The 17,314-nt window shown below is 39.5% G+C and overlaps 1 protein-coding gene across 1 annotated transcript in view; it reads right to left on the minus strand.

The window, feature by feature from the left end:
* The window catches only part of RCAN2 (regulator of calcineurin 2), an 86,365-nt gene extending 69,488 nt beyond the window's left edge, over nucleotides 1-16,877 (minus strand). Inside the window, exon 1 of the mRNA XM_009288974.1 lies at nucleotides 16,653-16,877. Coding sequence (XP_009287249.1) covers nucleotides 16,653-16,877 — 225 coding nt within the window. The remainder of the gene's footprint in view (nucleotides 1-16,652) is intronic.
* Between the last annotated feature and the right edge of the window lie 437 nt (nucleotides 16,878-17,314).

The following is a 17,314-nucleotide window of genomic DNA, read 5'->3' on the forward strand; positions in this document are numbered from 1 at the left end:
TTACGCTGAGGGTGGTGAAGCACTGGCACAGGTTTCCCCAAGAGGTGGTGGATGCTCCACCCCTGGAAACATTCCAGGTCAGGTTGGAGGGGGCTCTGAGCAACCTGATCTAGTTGCAGATGTCCCTGCCCACGGCAGGGGGTTTGGACTAGATGGCCTTTAGAGGTCCCTTCCAACCCAAACCATTCTATGATTCTATCTAAAATTTTATGTAACTCAAGTTTCATGTATCCATCAAACATATCATGGTAACGCACACCAATAATACAAACAAGCTTTTAAAAAATAGACTCTTTTCTAGAAGTATGTTCTAGTTAAAGAGAAAGTAATTTGAAAATTAGAACCTACATCATGAAATGACAGACAGAATATGCACACAGGAGCACCCTCTGATTTTATAATCTGCAAGAAGCAAGACTGTGATTCAGAGGAAAGCAAACAGCAAGAGGAAAAAGGTAAAGGAACTGTATGAATTCCCATTTCAGATGTTTTCTCTAATCTTTCTGACAGAGTAGGCAGGCATCTGTCTCAAGTATTTAGGAGGTGGCCATGATGAGAACTCCATAGGGTTTTTTTGTTTAGTCAAAATGGGTTTCAGTAGAAAACCCCAGGTAATCAAGGACCAAATTGTTTGGGGGAAAAAAATACTAGTTTCATTATAATTCAACCATGGAAGATTCAAATGCAATTTTAAAGGCAGACTGCATGCTCCTTCGAACAGATGTCAAAGCAGGAAAACCAGCCTCAAGTTCTCTGAAAGAATAAAAAAAGCTGGAAAATGAACCTTTGTTCTTATATCCCAAGCACATACCTTCACAGCACTTCCATATTCAGGTTTCAGTGACCCCATTTTTGGGTTAAAGGCTTTTGAATGTTTTGCTTTTGTCCTTACAAGGAAGGAAAAAACACTCTGGAATTTTAAGTGCTTTGCTAGATGCAAATAAAGCCGGGTAGGAAATACAGGAGTCTTGATGATATCATTCCAAGGTTTTTGACTATTATTCTCCTCTGTAGATACTATATTTTCTACTGTGGTTTGGAAGATCAGGTAACAGGAAGAAAGAATGTTTATAAACTTCTCTCAAGACCCATTTCTGACTTACCTGCACTTTCAAGTTCAACCCATTACTGCTAGCCACATGTGGGTTCAGACACTAGCAAAGCACCTTCAGCACATCAATCTTGATGAACATCAATGCCAAAGCTGAAGTCGCACTACTTTCCATCAGAATCTGCCTTTGCATTCTGCTTTCAGCTATGTTGAGAGTCTCTGGAGCACCCCTTGATTTACACTAGGGTCTCAAAGAAGATACACCCAACCTTTGATTTTGCACAACTCCAAAATGTGTTCTTTGTCCCCCACTAGATATTTCTAGAATTATTGTCCCTATTTCATATGCAATACTTCCATGAGTAACTAGCCTAAGCCCTGACCGTATGTTCAATCATGTGATCCCAAGATATCACATGAGAAATCTCCAGTTAATCCAGCAGGCTTAGACTGGTATCAGGACACTAGAGCTACTTCTACATGACAAGAGTTAAGTGGCATCAAGGCCCATTCCCAAGTCCTAAGGCCAACTGTCAGGGACTAGCAAGAGCAAAGCTGCTCCATGAATGAGGATTAGCTGGAAGCTGAAGGTGACCACAGTGCAGGCAGTGCCCTCACAGACCAGGGCCTATCTGGCAGCATCTGAACAGGGTGGGCTGAGCAAGGTGCTGGTCACAGCAACCATCGACAGCCCTGGCCACAGAAAGCAATGGAAACAGGTCCAGGTCTATCCAGGGAGTCAGGAGGAAAAAGAGATGGGACCAGAGCCAAAACTAGAAAGGCTGCAACATAAGGCCAAGGCTGCAATGTGGGACCAAGGACAAGACTTGAAACAGGTAGGGCTATGTAATTGTTCAGGCCAGGAATGAAGGCCCCATCCTGATCTCAAATGGAGCTCCTGGACCAATAAGTAGGTGGTGAGGCTGGTCACAGTAACTGAAGCCTGTTGGGGCACTTGGGGCCCTGACGCAAACCGCATAAGTAGGTCTGGTCACAGTAACTGAAGCCTGTTGGGGCACTTGGGGCCTGGGGCCCCACCCCGCCATGTGCTGGCCACATCTATGCTATTAAGTGATAATTAAATTATTCCAAGGAAACTGTTAACTCTTAGCTTCTGAAATGGCTATTGGGAATGATCCCTGGGACCATGCAGACTCCCAAACTATGTCTGGAAGTTGTTAGGGAAAGTACTATTTGTCCTCAGCCAAAAGCATGTCATGGACCATTTTAACAATTCAGTTGAAACCATTATTTCACATTATAGTGCTGGAACCCTTGCCAGAACACTACTTGATTTACAGCAGCAAGACAACCTAAGACTACAGCATTAGATATTATGCTTCCATGCTTATTAGGATTGAATTTCTCCTCAGTAGATACTGACACTGAGTGACCCAAAGCAATACATTAATTTAGGTTTTAAAGAAAACTATGACAAGCAAGACAAAACAGAAGCTTCCCTTTAAAACCAATTTAATAAACAGGCTATAAACTACTCTAGGGTCTCACTAAACTGTACTCCTCCAGTTTGCCCCTTTTCTCAGCTTTGTTACTAAATCAGGTCTAGCCAAATATTTATGCCACCTTACCTGGTAGCACTGCTGGTACATTTGCCAAGGACAACAGAATCTATTTTACCAGGTTTGCAAGCAAGCACAATAAAGAAATTATTTCAGTCTCACTTCCTGGCTATTTACAGGATACCATATATGGAATATAACAAGTGGAATGAGGGAAGTTCAGAAATGTAAAAAAGTTGAAAAAATAAAAAGTGCATGGCTAGAAGCTGAGTTCAGACAGTAAGCCACAATACACTGCAAAAATTAAGATCTAGGTTCACCGTAAGTAAAAACACTGCAAAAGAACGCTGATAGTTTTACAGAGTAATTATTATTACTATCTTGCAGGGCTGAAATGAAACTCAAACACATTTAGGGTGAACACTGTTGTTCATATTGCACAAAACCAGCAAGGATTAAAAATTATATTTTGTATTTAATATTTGAGTGGCAGGGTATTTAAAACTACATTCCTTAACATATGTTATCTTTCCTTCTTCCTACCGCTGAAGAGCTATGTGGTACATGAAGGAGTCAGCAGATGGCACCCATAGCACTTGATACAGCCAGAGCACACATATTCTGATGTCCTTTAGGTCATACACAGTGGCTTATTCACAGAAAGGGTGGGTTTTTTCTGTACCAGCCAGGATTTTCCTTTACACAGCATAAATATCTAAGTGGGTATAAATTAAGTTTATCTTCACTATCAAGGTGACTTGCTGCATGATTATTAGGTGCAAGGAAAGATCAGGAGGAAGTGGAACAGTGCTTTTCACTTTCGTAATTTTAATCTCAAATTCCACAATATTGGTGTTTTTACCCAGTTTTCAGAAGTGATGCATCTGTGAGAGAATCCCAGTTTCAAATACTCTTCTTCACCCCACCCTAAGTTATGACCTCAGGAAGAAAGAAAAAAACCAGCCCATACACAGATGGTGATTCAGGTGTACCATAAAGCTCAAAACCACAGAAGGCATTAACAAGAATCTAAAGTTTTCCTAAAAAATCAATATCACAGAATACTGACACAACCCATGTTTTATAGGTCTGGGGTTAATAGCACTCCATATGCTAACAAGAACATGGATAAAGGATAGCTGAAGGTCCTTCAAAAGCAAAGTAAGGTAGGGAGGGCATTAACTGCTAATGCAGAAGTAGAAGAAAAAGCAAAGTAGGTACCAAACATTTTGAGATCAGCCTATGCAGAAACTGTATATTGCATATTTGCAGTACATGTAAAACAAAATCCTAAAACAGTCACTGTCCTCACATAACTTTCAGCTTATGAAGAATTTGCTGAGAATCCAGTGTCTGGTTAACGTTTGCATTCAGACTCCACCCCGCCCCTTCAGATACACTACCAGAAAGTAGTTGGTGGTCAGTTTTTTATGTTGGAACAATTCTCAAAGTACAGATCTGTGCAAGACCTACTGACAGGAAAAAAAGCACAAAGAGAAAGAATGGGCTGGAAAAATAAGGATTGCACTGGGAATGGAAGATACGAGTTCCAGAAAAATCTCATCAATACCTTTACTGAATACACTACAAAATAAGATAAGGCATACACCTGTCTCTTTCTGGTTTAACACTGACAAATATCAGATAAGGATTTAATTCTTAGACCTGAAGTAAATACATGAAATGCAGATACATAGTTTAGACCTGAAGTAAATACATGAAATGCAGATACATAGTTTGGACAAGCTATTTTAAATGGTTGTTTTCCTGTCACTACATAATGTCAATCTGATCATACATTTTTCAATCAACAGAAAGACTATAGTGCAATAGAGTTCTGAATAGATAATCTGAACTATGTTTGACAGCAGTACGTTTAATTCAACAATCTATGCTGTTAAAAAAACCCCAACCCTCTTTTGAATATCATCTCTCCCCCATCTCTAAGAATGGTTCAATCTAAAGACTTATGTGGGGTAAGTAAAAAGCTTCCTGTGACTACTGTTCACTTATTTGGGGTTTGCAAAACTAAGGCACTAACAGTAGCATAATCTTGGAGAAGATGTGGTGGTTGTAGCCATGATATCTGTGATAACGTTATTTTCATCTTTGCTTTAATAAGTTATTGAAATTGCTAGATTGTGTTACCGGTATGGGAAAATTGCATGGTTTTTTCATCTCTTGGTTTTAACATAGCATCATTGAAATCTTATTTCAGATCTAAGTTTCTATGCTTCAGTAAGTGACAGTTACCTCCACAAAAATTTCTCAAAATTTAAATACATACACAGGACACACTGCATTTGCTGTATGTAGGTCATAAAACAGCAGGGAGTCAGAAAAACTTCCGTTTCAAAACAGTAAGGGTGATAGATTAAGACAATCAGTAGTGATTAAAACAATTTCTTTGGGGAAGACTTATTAAAAGGTATAAGCATTATTATTTAAATCATTTGAAACTGGAATATAAAAGAGGAAGACAGATTATCTTCCTAAGAAACACTCCTGTACCATTTGTGCTGTGTGTTTCTCCCCCTAACTACAAGACAAATAGGAGCAATTGGAACACTCATATCAGAAGAAGCTGTATTACAGAGCACACAGCAGATGTAACGGACACTACATTTTAAGAAATACCTGAAGTGAACTGGTCATAGTAACAAGGAAGATTTGTAGTTACAGATACCAAAGATAAGGGGATTTACAGAAGGACACGGGAAGGAAGGACAGCATAACACCATTCTGTGATATATTTCTGCAGTTCCCATTGACAGCAGAAGACTTTAAAGGAATTTGGAACTGTCCGTGACCAAAACCTTTAAGTCAGATGGTGAGAAGCAGCCATGCACATTCAGAGGAATAGGATCACTAGCAGATAAGAACAGAATGGGTCTAGAAGTTATTCATTTAAGTATGTATCATTATATAACCTGAATTATGAATAACTTCTAGACCCATTCTGTTAAGTATGTATCATTATATAACCTGAATTTTCTTTTTGCTTGTTAAACAGACATTCTTGGAGAATCCACCCAAAAGCTTTGCAAAAGCAAGAAAGTGAAAGCAACCAGCATCGAAAGAAAGTAAACTTGCTAATGTATATTAAACATGTTTGATATGGCACAGGTGCCAGCCTCTGGATCAGGGCCTGCGCTGTGTCAGTGCTCTCAGTTTGTATATGGCCCTGTCCTAGGAACTGAAGGAAAACCAAATGAAAATAACTCCAGTTTCCAAATTGGCAGAAGGCTGATCTGGATAGCCCTGTGGCTTGATGCAACACAATCTCAGCCATGTGAAATACCCATTCCCTTCACTTCAACATTGGTGGTATTTCAGCCTGAGTGAACGGACTATGTTTTCACTCAGGGATATCATGGACTCCAGCTGTTAAAGGAAAAAAACCCCAAAGCTTTCAACAAGAAGTATCTTGAGAAATAGATAAACAATCACCATTCAGAGAAGTCACGAAGAATAAAAACAGAAGAGACATGCATTGCTTGACTTTTATCATGGCTTTTAGAAGTCAGCCCCATGGAGCACAGCAGTCTGTTATTGAGGCCTTAAAACGGGCCAACTCGCACTCAGTAAGGGGCTGGTACCTCATTTCCTCAGCATCTTACAAAGTTTTCAGTTTTGTTCTTCCCTTGTAAGCCAGCCACACACTGGAAACACAGGAATGAAACTATCGGATTTCTGCACAATACTAGTTCCAGTAACATTAAATGCAAAATTTCTGAATGATTGCATGCAGTTTTACAGTGTCTTTATGGTTTTTAGACGAACTGCAAAACCAGTTAAAGACAACACATACCAATTTGAATCCACCCTGCTGCAGTGTAACAGATGCCTTCATTACTCTCTTGCCAGGGATACTGTAATTTCTTTTCCCCATCCTACTGCCACCTTAACTTCCAGCTTATTAGTCTCTATCACTGGAAAAGGTTTCTCTTATCCCTTCAAGACATACACATTACATCTACCATGTCTCTAATGCCTCTGCTTCTGTATTAAGTTTCAAAGCTCAGTACAAAAGTCATGTAATTTAAGCAGGGTAAAGTGTCCATAAAATCCAATTAGAGCAAAAGAACCTACAGTCAACAGTAATCACATTAAAGCAAGACAATAAAAAAAGTACAAGATACATTATTTTTAAAACCATTCACGCACTCATACTACACAAGAAACCAAGAATTTGAACAAACTCCTCAGCAGACAGAATGGTATAGTTTATCAGCAGATCTGTTGCCTGAGGATTGGATCTGAGAACACAGCCGTAGAGAAATCCTTGCAGTACTGCAGCAAATGCTAAAACTTTCATCAACCACAAAGAAGCATGAATTTATCTGGCACAGAAGAAAACATGTTTTCAAATGCACATAAGCAATTGATAATTCATTTCATCTTGATTCAACTCTGAATATGATCTCTCACCTTTGTGCTCAAATCTATTGCAGAATGTGTCTTAACCAATGCCACGATCTTAAAGCTGCTGTCTCTCTTTTCCCCACTCTATTACCTTAAATCACCTTCCAGTATCCCTCATTTTCTAAAACTACATTCCTTTTCAAGAGCTATTTTTTCCCTACCTCTATTAAGCACTATTTGATTTATTAATTACATTAAACTCTGGTGCAGTGTTCTTAATATATTTTGTATGAAACATTTGAGAAATTCCCTTAAATAACTGGTAATTAAAGTTGTAAATTTACTGTTTTGGATTGATTAAGCCAGAACATAGCTTCTGTAAATGCAATGTCTTTATGCATTGGTAATGAAGGCTGACCTTCATTTAGAAGCCTTTTCCTTGGGCCAGAAAACTGATATCAGAACTTGTGGATGGATTAGGATCTCTGATGGTATTAAAATAAGGAACAGCTGCTGCCCTAACCACATTAGAATGGCTTTACTGCAGTTTTTGATTACTAACAGTATTTTTGTTGACTTCAGAATGACAGTTTGCTGGAGGGAGAAGGGCACAACTGTGTTTGATTATTAGCAGATAAGAACTACTTAGTGGAACAAACCAAAGACTTTTCTGTAGACTAAAGGCAGCTTTTTCCTCTGAAAGATGTAGCTCTTGCTTGTGTCAGCAGATACCAGAAGGGTTGACTTCTTGCTTTAATACGCACTGTGCCAACATAAAAGTTTCAATTAGATGCAAGGAAGTTCCTGTAGAAATCATTGCTGTGTTTTATTCCAAGTGTGACCTGGTGTCTATCTTCTTGGCTTTATATTGGTTTACAAAAACATGCTACACCTTAGATTGCCAGACAAGAAAAAGAAAAAAAACCCAGCAGTAACACTGGTCAAGAATAGCAAGTATCACCAGTTACAATAAATCAAACCTTCTCAAACTTGGTAAATAGGAAATGGCATAGAACTGCGTGGAGAGATTGCTGCTAGGTTCTCTTGCTTATCATCCAGAAAGCAACATATCATGCCATCATCCTGGAAAAAAAAAAGGCTCAGTATTCCATGTACAAGCAGTCAAACTCCCAAATGTTTTCAAGCAGGATGATCAGAAGGAAAAAAAAACACCAACAAAACTTCTCTGTCAGCAGAAATCCTTGGTTGAACTCCGCGTCCCAGCTAACACTGGTAGCGAATTCAGAGGAAAGGCATACTAGCCTCAGTGTTCCAGGCCAGATCTCGACTTCCTCAAAGATCAAAAGGCATTTGAGTCCAGGAATTTAGTTCAACCTATTACAGGAGACAGACAACTGCAAAGTGGAATCTTAATCTAAATTTGTACAGTGTTTAGGGATATCCAAATCAGACCTACCCACAGTTCATCCTACAACATCCACTGTGCTAGAGAAAGGAGTAACTAACAGAACAATTCTTTACTGACTTACAGATAAGACCTTGCAATTCCCTCTGGCTCCCAGAGCCTATGTTTTCTCATGCCACAATAGAAGGTCCTCATAAACCTTGGCATGGATTTACCAATACCTTTGTTAAAATGTCTCATTATTCAAAACTCTGTATATTTTAGCAGAACTGATAAGAAAATTATATTCCTGTACAAAAAAATTGAAATACTTACCCTGAATGATCCTTTCCCAGGAAAGAGTTCCCACCCACCCTGGTTTTCTGAGATAACGCATTCCCTCTAGACTGCAGAGTAGAGCATGACCACAGAAAGCCAACATTAGAAGAATTTTTCCATAGTTACTCTTAAGGAGAAAAGTACGTTTCCAGATTTAAAAAGCAGACAGTAACTGCTGTCTTGTGTGTTCTGGAAAGAACATTAATCAGTTTATTTTTGTAATTTACAAAACTAGTATAGTTAGATGCTTTGAAGCACTACTCCAAGTTTCAGCTACAACGAATACAGGCCTACCTTTAACCCAGTTGGTCTTCTGCCAGGCACGTTCTCCCATCGAAACAAGGGCATTTGTGCTACCGAGCACCCCGTGCACGGATGGGAAAATAACCCCAAGTACTGTATAAATTATTAGACAGCATCCACATTACAGATAGTGGCATTCATTTCAGGCCCAGAAATACTTGTTACTTTTTTTTGTTTGGTTGAGTTTTTTTGTTGCTTAAAAAAGCCCAACACATTTTCAGAGCAGGAATTGAACGTTGATTGAGTTGGAGCTTGGTAATTCCTGGATGCCAACAGGATAATTGTGGCCAAGTTTACCTTCTACTTGCATGGGATGAAGTGGGCATATGCACAGATTCAACTTGACCATACTGTTACAGCTGCACAATCTCAGTATGCCCTTTGTGTTTCTTCGAAGGCTATCAAATCATAAAGCTTATGCATTTTTCCAGAAAGACAGTAGAAACGCTGAAGCCTTTCAGTAACAGCCAGAACCATCTATGAGGGAAGACAGAAGGAATGCCTAAATCAGACTAGACTAACAACTTCTTACAGTTCCATTAGAAATTCTGCAGATCACCTCAGAGAAAGTTAGTGTCAAACCATACATAAATACATGAGCTGCCTTTAGTGTCCTCAGCAAGTTGTCTTGTTAACAGCAATAAGAGCAACCTTAAATAACCTCCTTATATATATATATGTATTAAAGTTCTGGATATGCAAGGCACACCAAAACTAATTTGTTTTCTTCCGCCGAACCAGAACAAACACTCAATGAAGGTTAACTTTGCTACCGCCCTTTCTCCAGTAAAACCTCAGCACCTTACTGTTACTGTGGTTCTACAGTCCTAGGCAGTTCAACAGTCATAAACTTTGTGGATCTTAGTGCCAGTCATGTTTAGGCAGTTCACAGGATACAGAATCTCCGACTTCATGAAGTGACTGCTTTTGTTACCCGAGCTCCTCAACATAACTCACAACTGACCTGTGAGTAAAGCACAGAAACGACAGCTATACAGAGGAGCTGTTACGCCAGCATCCCATTCCATGTGTCAATACATAGTTGACTAACAAGGTCCAGCAGCTATACCATAGAAAGTAAACTAAGGTAGGTTTATGAATGACAAGTGTCAACAGCTCTTTTAGGTTGTAGAGAGGACTTGTATAATGGGGCTGAAAAAGTTGGGATTCTCATTCCAGCAGTCAGATGGGATCTCAGATACAGAACATGAAAGTTCATAGGTGTTTTCAGCTCAAATACTGTATTGCACTGATATGGTTCACAGAGGAAGTATTTGAAATGAGTTACAGAATAAATGTGATGGAAAATTATTTTTTTAGACTGCATACTTCTCAGAGCAAGAACAGCTTCCTATAGCTGTATTTTAGTGCCTCCACAATCATACGAAAAAGTAGTTCTTAGATGTCTGTAAACCACCAAGGGAAGAGTGCAAGATAGCTGCCTTCTGGGAATCCTATGATTTATGAAGTGCTGAAGGACACTGCTCCCGCAGCCTTTCTTTGCAAGCTCTCTGTATCTAATAAAATAAAAATACATATACAGTGTATAGTAAAGAAACACTTCAATTTTTACAGAATGACAGGGAACAACATTCATCCCATTTCTAAAGCAGAACAAGACAAAGTAGGTAGAGATTGCACAGCACAAGGCATGGTCTGCTTCAAGTGGCAGTTTGATAATGTTATCATATCAACAGACAACAACCTTAAAAGGTAGAAAAACTGAAAGTAAAACAAAGCAACAGCAAGTGTACCAGGAAGGCAGAATGAAGCTGCATTCCTTTCCAGCCTTGGAGCAGTGACTTCATCTTTGCTAGGGTGACCTTCCACTGCGTCCAGGCTTGAATACTAATATTAGACTAAAAAGAAGTGTGCCACCCTCTAAATATAATGATGACTCAACACCTAGAGGCTTCAGTGACGCAATATGACCAAAGAGGTTCTGACTTCACAATCTAGATTTTTAAAAATGAAGTCAAAAGGAACAGATCTTCCCCTGCAGAAACAAAGCCTGCCTCCTAGAGCATCTTCTTGCATTAGCCTGTAGGAAAAGGGAACCAAAAAAACATTTCACACATGGCAGCAGACACACCAGCTCCACTTTGTTTAAAAGGAATACTGAACAGACATTTCAATTGTATGCTTCAGAGTCAAAGCAGCAGTAGAAAGTTTCAGTTCCAAAATTGACATATAAAAGTTAAAGACAACACAGACCACTGAGCAGTCCAGTGTCTTTTACTACACCTTAAAAATAAAAATAGCAGCATGAAGATGTGCTTTGTTGAGAAAGTTGAATGCAAGTACAAAGGAAAAAAAGCCTTTCCAAGTAAGTCTACAGAGTTCTCTTAAAGCATCATCCTTGGACAAATATTCCAGCACTCACTTCAGGTAGCCTTAAATCTTTTTCAAGACCCAAGCTCAATAATACATCTTAAAAAAAAAGTCAAAGGAAGTCTAACATAGGCTTCTGTAGTAAAAGCAAGTAGTCATCGAATATATGTAAGTAAAGTTGTAATCTGAAAGAATCCCTCATGACTTTTCATAATAAAGTCCTTCCACTAAAATAGGATTATCCTTTCCATTGACTTTTTAAGTTTGACTTTTTTCCTCCCTTCCCCACCCCGCCTCCATTAAGCTCACAGTTCAGGAATTGCATTTTTAATCACCTTCATTCCCCAGTCTTGCATTCACACACTGACCCTCCTCATCAGGAGAATTAGGATACACTTCAACATACATTCACAGAATCAGACTGGTGGAGGTTGGAAGGGACCTCTGGAGGTCATCTTGTGCGACCTCCCCCCGCTCAAGCAGGGCCACCTAGAGCCAGCTGCCCAGGACCATGTCCAGACAGTTTTTCAGTAACTCCGTGGAGAGAGACTCCACCGCATCCCTGGGCAACCTGTGTCAGTTCTCGGTCACTCTCACAGCAAGAACATGTTTCCTGAAGTTCAGAGGAAGCCTCCTGTGTTTCAGTTTGTGCCCATTGCCTCTGGTCCTGTCACTGGACACCACTGACAAGAGCCTGGCTCTGTCTTCTCGGCCCCCTCCCTTGAGGCATTAATACACACTGATAAGATCCCCCTGAGCCTTCTCTTCTCCAGGCTGAACAGTCCCAGCTCTCTCAGCCTTTCTTCATAGAAGAGATGCTCCAGTCCCTTCACCATCTTAGTGGCCCTTCACTGGACCCTCTCCAGTATGTCCATGTCTAGTTCTGGACTTCCCAGTACAAGGAAGACATGTTTGGTCACTATCTTCTCATGCAGAAATAATATTAATAATATCCCCCATTGGTTTGAATTACATTGGCAAGAAAAAGCACTTAATGGACTTTGGCTATCATTTCCTAGTCAGCTCCACCGTAAGTAAAATGCTCAGAAACTGATTAATCATTCTTTATCTGAAATATAACTATCAAGTTTAATAGGTTCTCCTTCCAATTTGAGCCAAAATAGTAGAAAAAGAGCATACAGCCTCTAAACAGCTTGAGGAAACACATCCTTCCCCCACATATTAGAAGCATGTTCTAATAGTGACAGTTTTGTGTAAGCATCTCCTGAGGCATTACAGCATCTGAAGAAGCCATCTTAAGAGACAAAGATGCTTCACTTTGACAGCGTGCTTACCAGTTTCAGCCTGAAGGAAATTACATAGTTACATTACAGAAAAGATGGTTTTACAAAACAGTGATATATGCATAACAAAAGCACAACAAAAGAGCATGTTATAATAGTGACAGTTTTGTGTAAGCATCTCCTGAGGCATTACAGCATCTGAAGAAGCCATCTTAAGAGACAAAGATGCTTCACTTTGACAGCGTGCTTACCAGTTTCAGCCTGAAGGAAATTACATAGTTACATTACAGAAAAGATGGTTTTACAAAACAGTGATATATGCATAACAAAAGCACAACAAAAGGGTTACTATCCTGAAAGCCTGAGGGCTATGTGTAGCAATTAACTGTTAACACACACACATATCCGCTCCTAGGAGTAATCAGAGTCATGCCCTTTGGCTCACCATCACAATTGCTTTATCAGGAAAGATAAAAGGAGCAGCACCTCCCATTCAGTCACACTATCAGCCAAAAATAACAGTCTCAATTTTGCCCTATCTTGCTCACGTACTTACACGTCCCATCAGTTTTTCCAAGAGACATGGCAAATCCCAAGGTTTAAGAGTAATTTTATTTTTAGTGTCTTTACAATAAGACTTCCATGACCCAACAAAGTCAGTGCTGTAAACTCCAAAACACCAAAAAAATCTGCCCCTACCATTAACAGGTTATACACCAAAACAAATGATCAGAACACAGGACAGTGATGGGAACACAGCTGAATGCGATCCCAGCTTTGCAACAGGCCTGTTGGATAATCTACTTCTCCATGCCTTTGTTCTTCCTTAAAAACTAAAAAGCTCACTATTTTCTAGTCACATTGTAAAGAAAGTACAATTTCATTTTTTGTACGAAGGAGCAGGCTGTCCATGATAGGAGTGGAAATAAGCAAAACCATCTCCCTTCAGTTGTAGCAAGCTGTTAGTGCATTGAAGCTGCTAAACCATCCTGTGCAAATCCTTAAATGCCCATATTATCAACCCAGCTACCCAGGGCATTCTCCTGAGCTAAGTAGAGATTTCTTTCCAGGAACACAGGTCTGAAAGGTAGGGAAACATTTTTTGACCAGATGCTCTGTTACAGTAGGAAAATCAGATTTGTGTAGCTGGTACTAGTCTATATTCCCCCTTTCTCCCGCCAGTGTTTAAGATCAGGCAGTCACTCCTGAGCAGCTTCCTTTAAAGCCAGATGGCAACACTCATCCTCAGATGCCAGGGCCCACAGCTCTTCAGACTCACTGTCTATGTTGAGACCTTAGGGTGCCAGCCAGGAGAACACTCAAGCCTGGCCTGATACAGTTTCTTCGTCTGTAAAGGACAGGGCCTTCAGCTGCAAGAATTCCTCATCTTCAGAAAATGAAGGTCCAAACTCAGGCTCGCTACAGATGCCATCATTGCTCTTGGTATGCAACACAAAATCCTTTCTAAGAAGCACTGTACAGCCACATGATATTGGTGAAAGGGTGTGTCTGATACAGGACACAGTAAGAACAGACAAAGCAAATCAGCTTATCCACAGTGCAGGTGTATGTGCAGCTAAGTGTTCCCTCGGGGCTGCTGCAAGCCCATACTCAAGCACAAACTGGAATATACCCTATATCTGATATAAAGTAGTTAAATGCCTTCAAATTAAAACAACAATATTTAAGGCATTTGCTTTTAAAAACTATCTTCAGTGATTATATTCCTTAGATATTTGTGTGTTAGAAGTTTGAACTTGACAGTTCAGCCTCTTAGTCACTTCAGGTAACGTAACTTTAAAGCTGTCAGCATGAATTCTTTACATTAACACTGTTGCATGCCACAGCCACCCAGAAGTTGATATATTTAAACATTATTTTCCACCTAAAAGCGTAGGTCAGGAGTAAGAGTCAAAGATACATTGCAAAAACTTTACTTTCTGTAGAATGGGTAACAGTGAAACTACTGTAGATACAACCTTTACTGTGGTATGTTCTTTAAAAAGTTTAGTGTACCACTACATATACATTGGATCAACATATAATTGAAGATATGGTTATTAGCAGCATTTATTGTGATTGTGTGAGATTTTAAACTTCAGCTTAGTAACTTGACAATATTTTATATTGAATTCATGTGTGCTCTTATCCTGCAGCAAGAGTTAATAATAGAAAGGATTATGGGTATTAATCAACAGGGAACACAAGTACATGTTCTACAGGAATAATAAAAATCATGATCAGCTCCCCAGGTCCTTGGATTTAATGAGAAATCTGAAGGTAATCCCATCTAGTTAAATATAGACTTACAGGAGTCACTACCTACCTGCAAACAGAGCTGTTCAATCCATGTCATCGACAGATAGCTTACAGCCATGCACATGGAACAGAATATCCACCTCCACAACCCAGCTGCTATTCTTAAGACACATCCTTAAGTCCTGCAAGACTTTGGGGATTGCTATCCCACATACTTACATAATCACCCATTCCATTTTCTAACTAAGCCATCAGCAAATATTAGAATACAGCTCTCAAAAGGGAAAGCTCAGGAGCAAGTGGAGATTGAATCTCTGCAGGATGAAGAGAGATTCTCTAGTTCTAGGCAGGCTTCCGTTTTCTTCCTTTAAAACTGGACTTTCAAACCCCCTTCAACTTCAGTGAAGTTCATTCCCAGATGGTTATAAAATTCCACAAAATGGCACAACAGAAATGCAAGATGCTTATTAGCAAAAGGACTTAAATACAATAAAATGGTGCACTGTTTTCCAAGATTGCAATTTAGAGTAGGATTTTTTATTTATATATAAATATGACCATTTTGTTTAGTGCTGTAGTATGAACTTTTATTTTCTTTTAATCTGTATTACTCAAACATACACAAGACATCATCATGGAAGACAAAGATGTCTAAAAAATTAAACCCAAACAATTCCACTTGTGCAGCTTCAACAGATACCACTTTCAGTACCTTTAACAGGAAGCCTATATCCTTAGAAGCCTTGTTTTATTTCCCTTTCACCTGGCAGTTTTCCCACTAAAGAACCTTGGTCCATCCTGGCCAGCTTCAGTCCCAATGAATCTGTAGTTTTATCTGGATACCTCATCAGCCAGTTCCAGCCAAAAACCACTGTACCACTGCCAGCTTGTTTCTGAATTGAAAATTCTGGACAAGACGCCCAAGTAGCCTCAGATGTGCCTATAACAATTAGCCTAGACTAATTTCATCAGATAATAGAGTCCCAAGCTATCAGTTTTATATCCCTGACATCTCCATCAGGAAGAATACTAGGCTAAGAAACAGGAACTGAACACTTCCCACAAAAGCTGAATTTTTTTTAATTTTAAGAGGATATTGTTTTCAACATTCTGTTTTAGACTAATTGCAGAGTTAAAAATATTCTCACGCAGTTCCTCTTGTCTTTGTTCTCACTACCATTAATTTTAGATTTTCCAGATAAAAAGTATTTCAAATAACTTAAAACATTTGAGACCTTATCGCTCTCTACAACTACCTGAAAGGAGGTTGTAGCGAGGTGGGGGTCAGTCTCTTCTCCCAAGTAACAAGCGATAGGATAAGAGGAAATGGCCTCAAGTTGCACCCTTCACCAAAGGTTGTCAAGCATTGGACCAGGCTGCCCAGGGAAGTGGTGGAGTCACCATCCCTGGAGGTGTATAAAAGACACGTAGATGTGGCACTTAGGGACATGGTTTAGTGGTGGACTTGGCAGTGCTAGACTTAATGATCTTAAAGGTCTTTTCCAACCTAAATGATTCTATAAGAAAATAGAAGAAAAGCAGCCTCCCACCACAGTGGTATGTGATAAGCAAATGGGAGAAAAACTTTCACGTTTAACTTTGCCACCTCCATCACGACTGCAACTATGGTTGCTATGAAGACATGTACCCACATTTCAGTATCCTGCAAATCTGAACAAAAGAAAAACACTTCTGTCATTGTAGCTGACAAAAAGGCTTTTAAGCTCTTGAAATAAACATCATGGCAGAGTGTTGTTGTCACCTTAGAAAGAACTCATATTTGTGATCCAGTTTCTGTACAAGACAGATTAAACTATCTGTTTCATTGAAACCACAGTAAGTACAGACAAAGCATATGTTTCTCTTACATTGAAGACAGGAAACTGACACTGTACCTTACTGTCCTCATCTTCAAACACAGACTGGTGAACATTACAAGCAAAGAGAGAATTCGGGAGATCGTTGAAGTCAATTATTTCATTAAAATCTTCCTCTGCAAAACATCTCTTTAAATCGTTGTCTCCATTTATAGAGTAGAGTAAGAACTGTCCTCCGTCCTCCGGGATGCAGCCATAGTGACCGAGTCCTCGCATTCCAAAGAAGTATGAGTCTCCCCTCATCCCTGGCAGCATGAAGAAGAGAGACACAGTTACAGTACACTTTTAAAAATATCACACACACAACCTCGAAATTCTTAGTTTGGGGGCTTAGTTTGTAGAAGGTATATTTCACACTATTTTAAGGCAACAATTGACCTCTGGAACAGGGCACTAAGACTAGTTTCACCAAGGCTCAAATAGGTACTTTGCTTTAGTTTCATTTATTAGCACAGAAAAGACCTAACCATATCAACACAAGCTGCAGAACGCAACCAGAAGCAAGGCATTACTTAAGTGCCCCTCGCCCTAAAAGAAAATAATATGTCGTATTTGGGTTTAAGAGAGTCATGTTTGTTACTGGGAAGGCAGGCTAGTGCTTCTGAGCTTGCAGTCGGCTTAGAAAGTGTAATGCACTGGATAAGAAAATGAAAATAACTTTGAAAATTGTGCCAGGCATC

The sequence above is a fragment of the Aptenodytes forsteri genome, unplaced genomic scaffold, assembly GCF_000699145.1.
Source record: "Aptenodytes forsteri isolate BGI_AS27 unplaced genomic scaffold, ASM69914v1 Scaffold57, whole genome shotgun sequence".
NCBI classification, from domain to species: Eukaryota; Metazoa; Chordata; class Aves; order Sphenisciformes; family Spheniscidae; genus Aptenodytes; species Aptenodytes forsteri.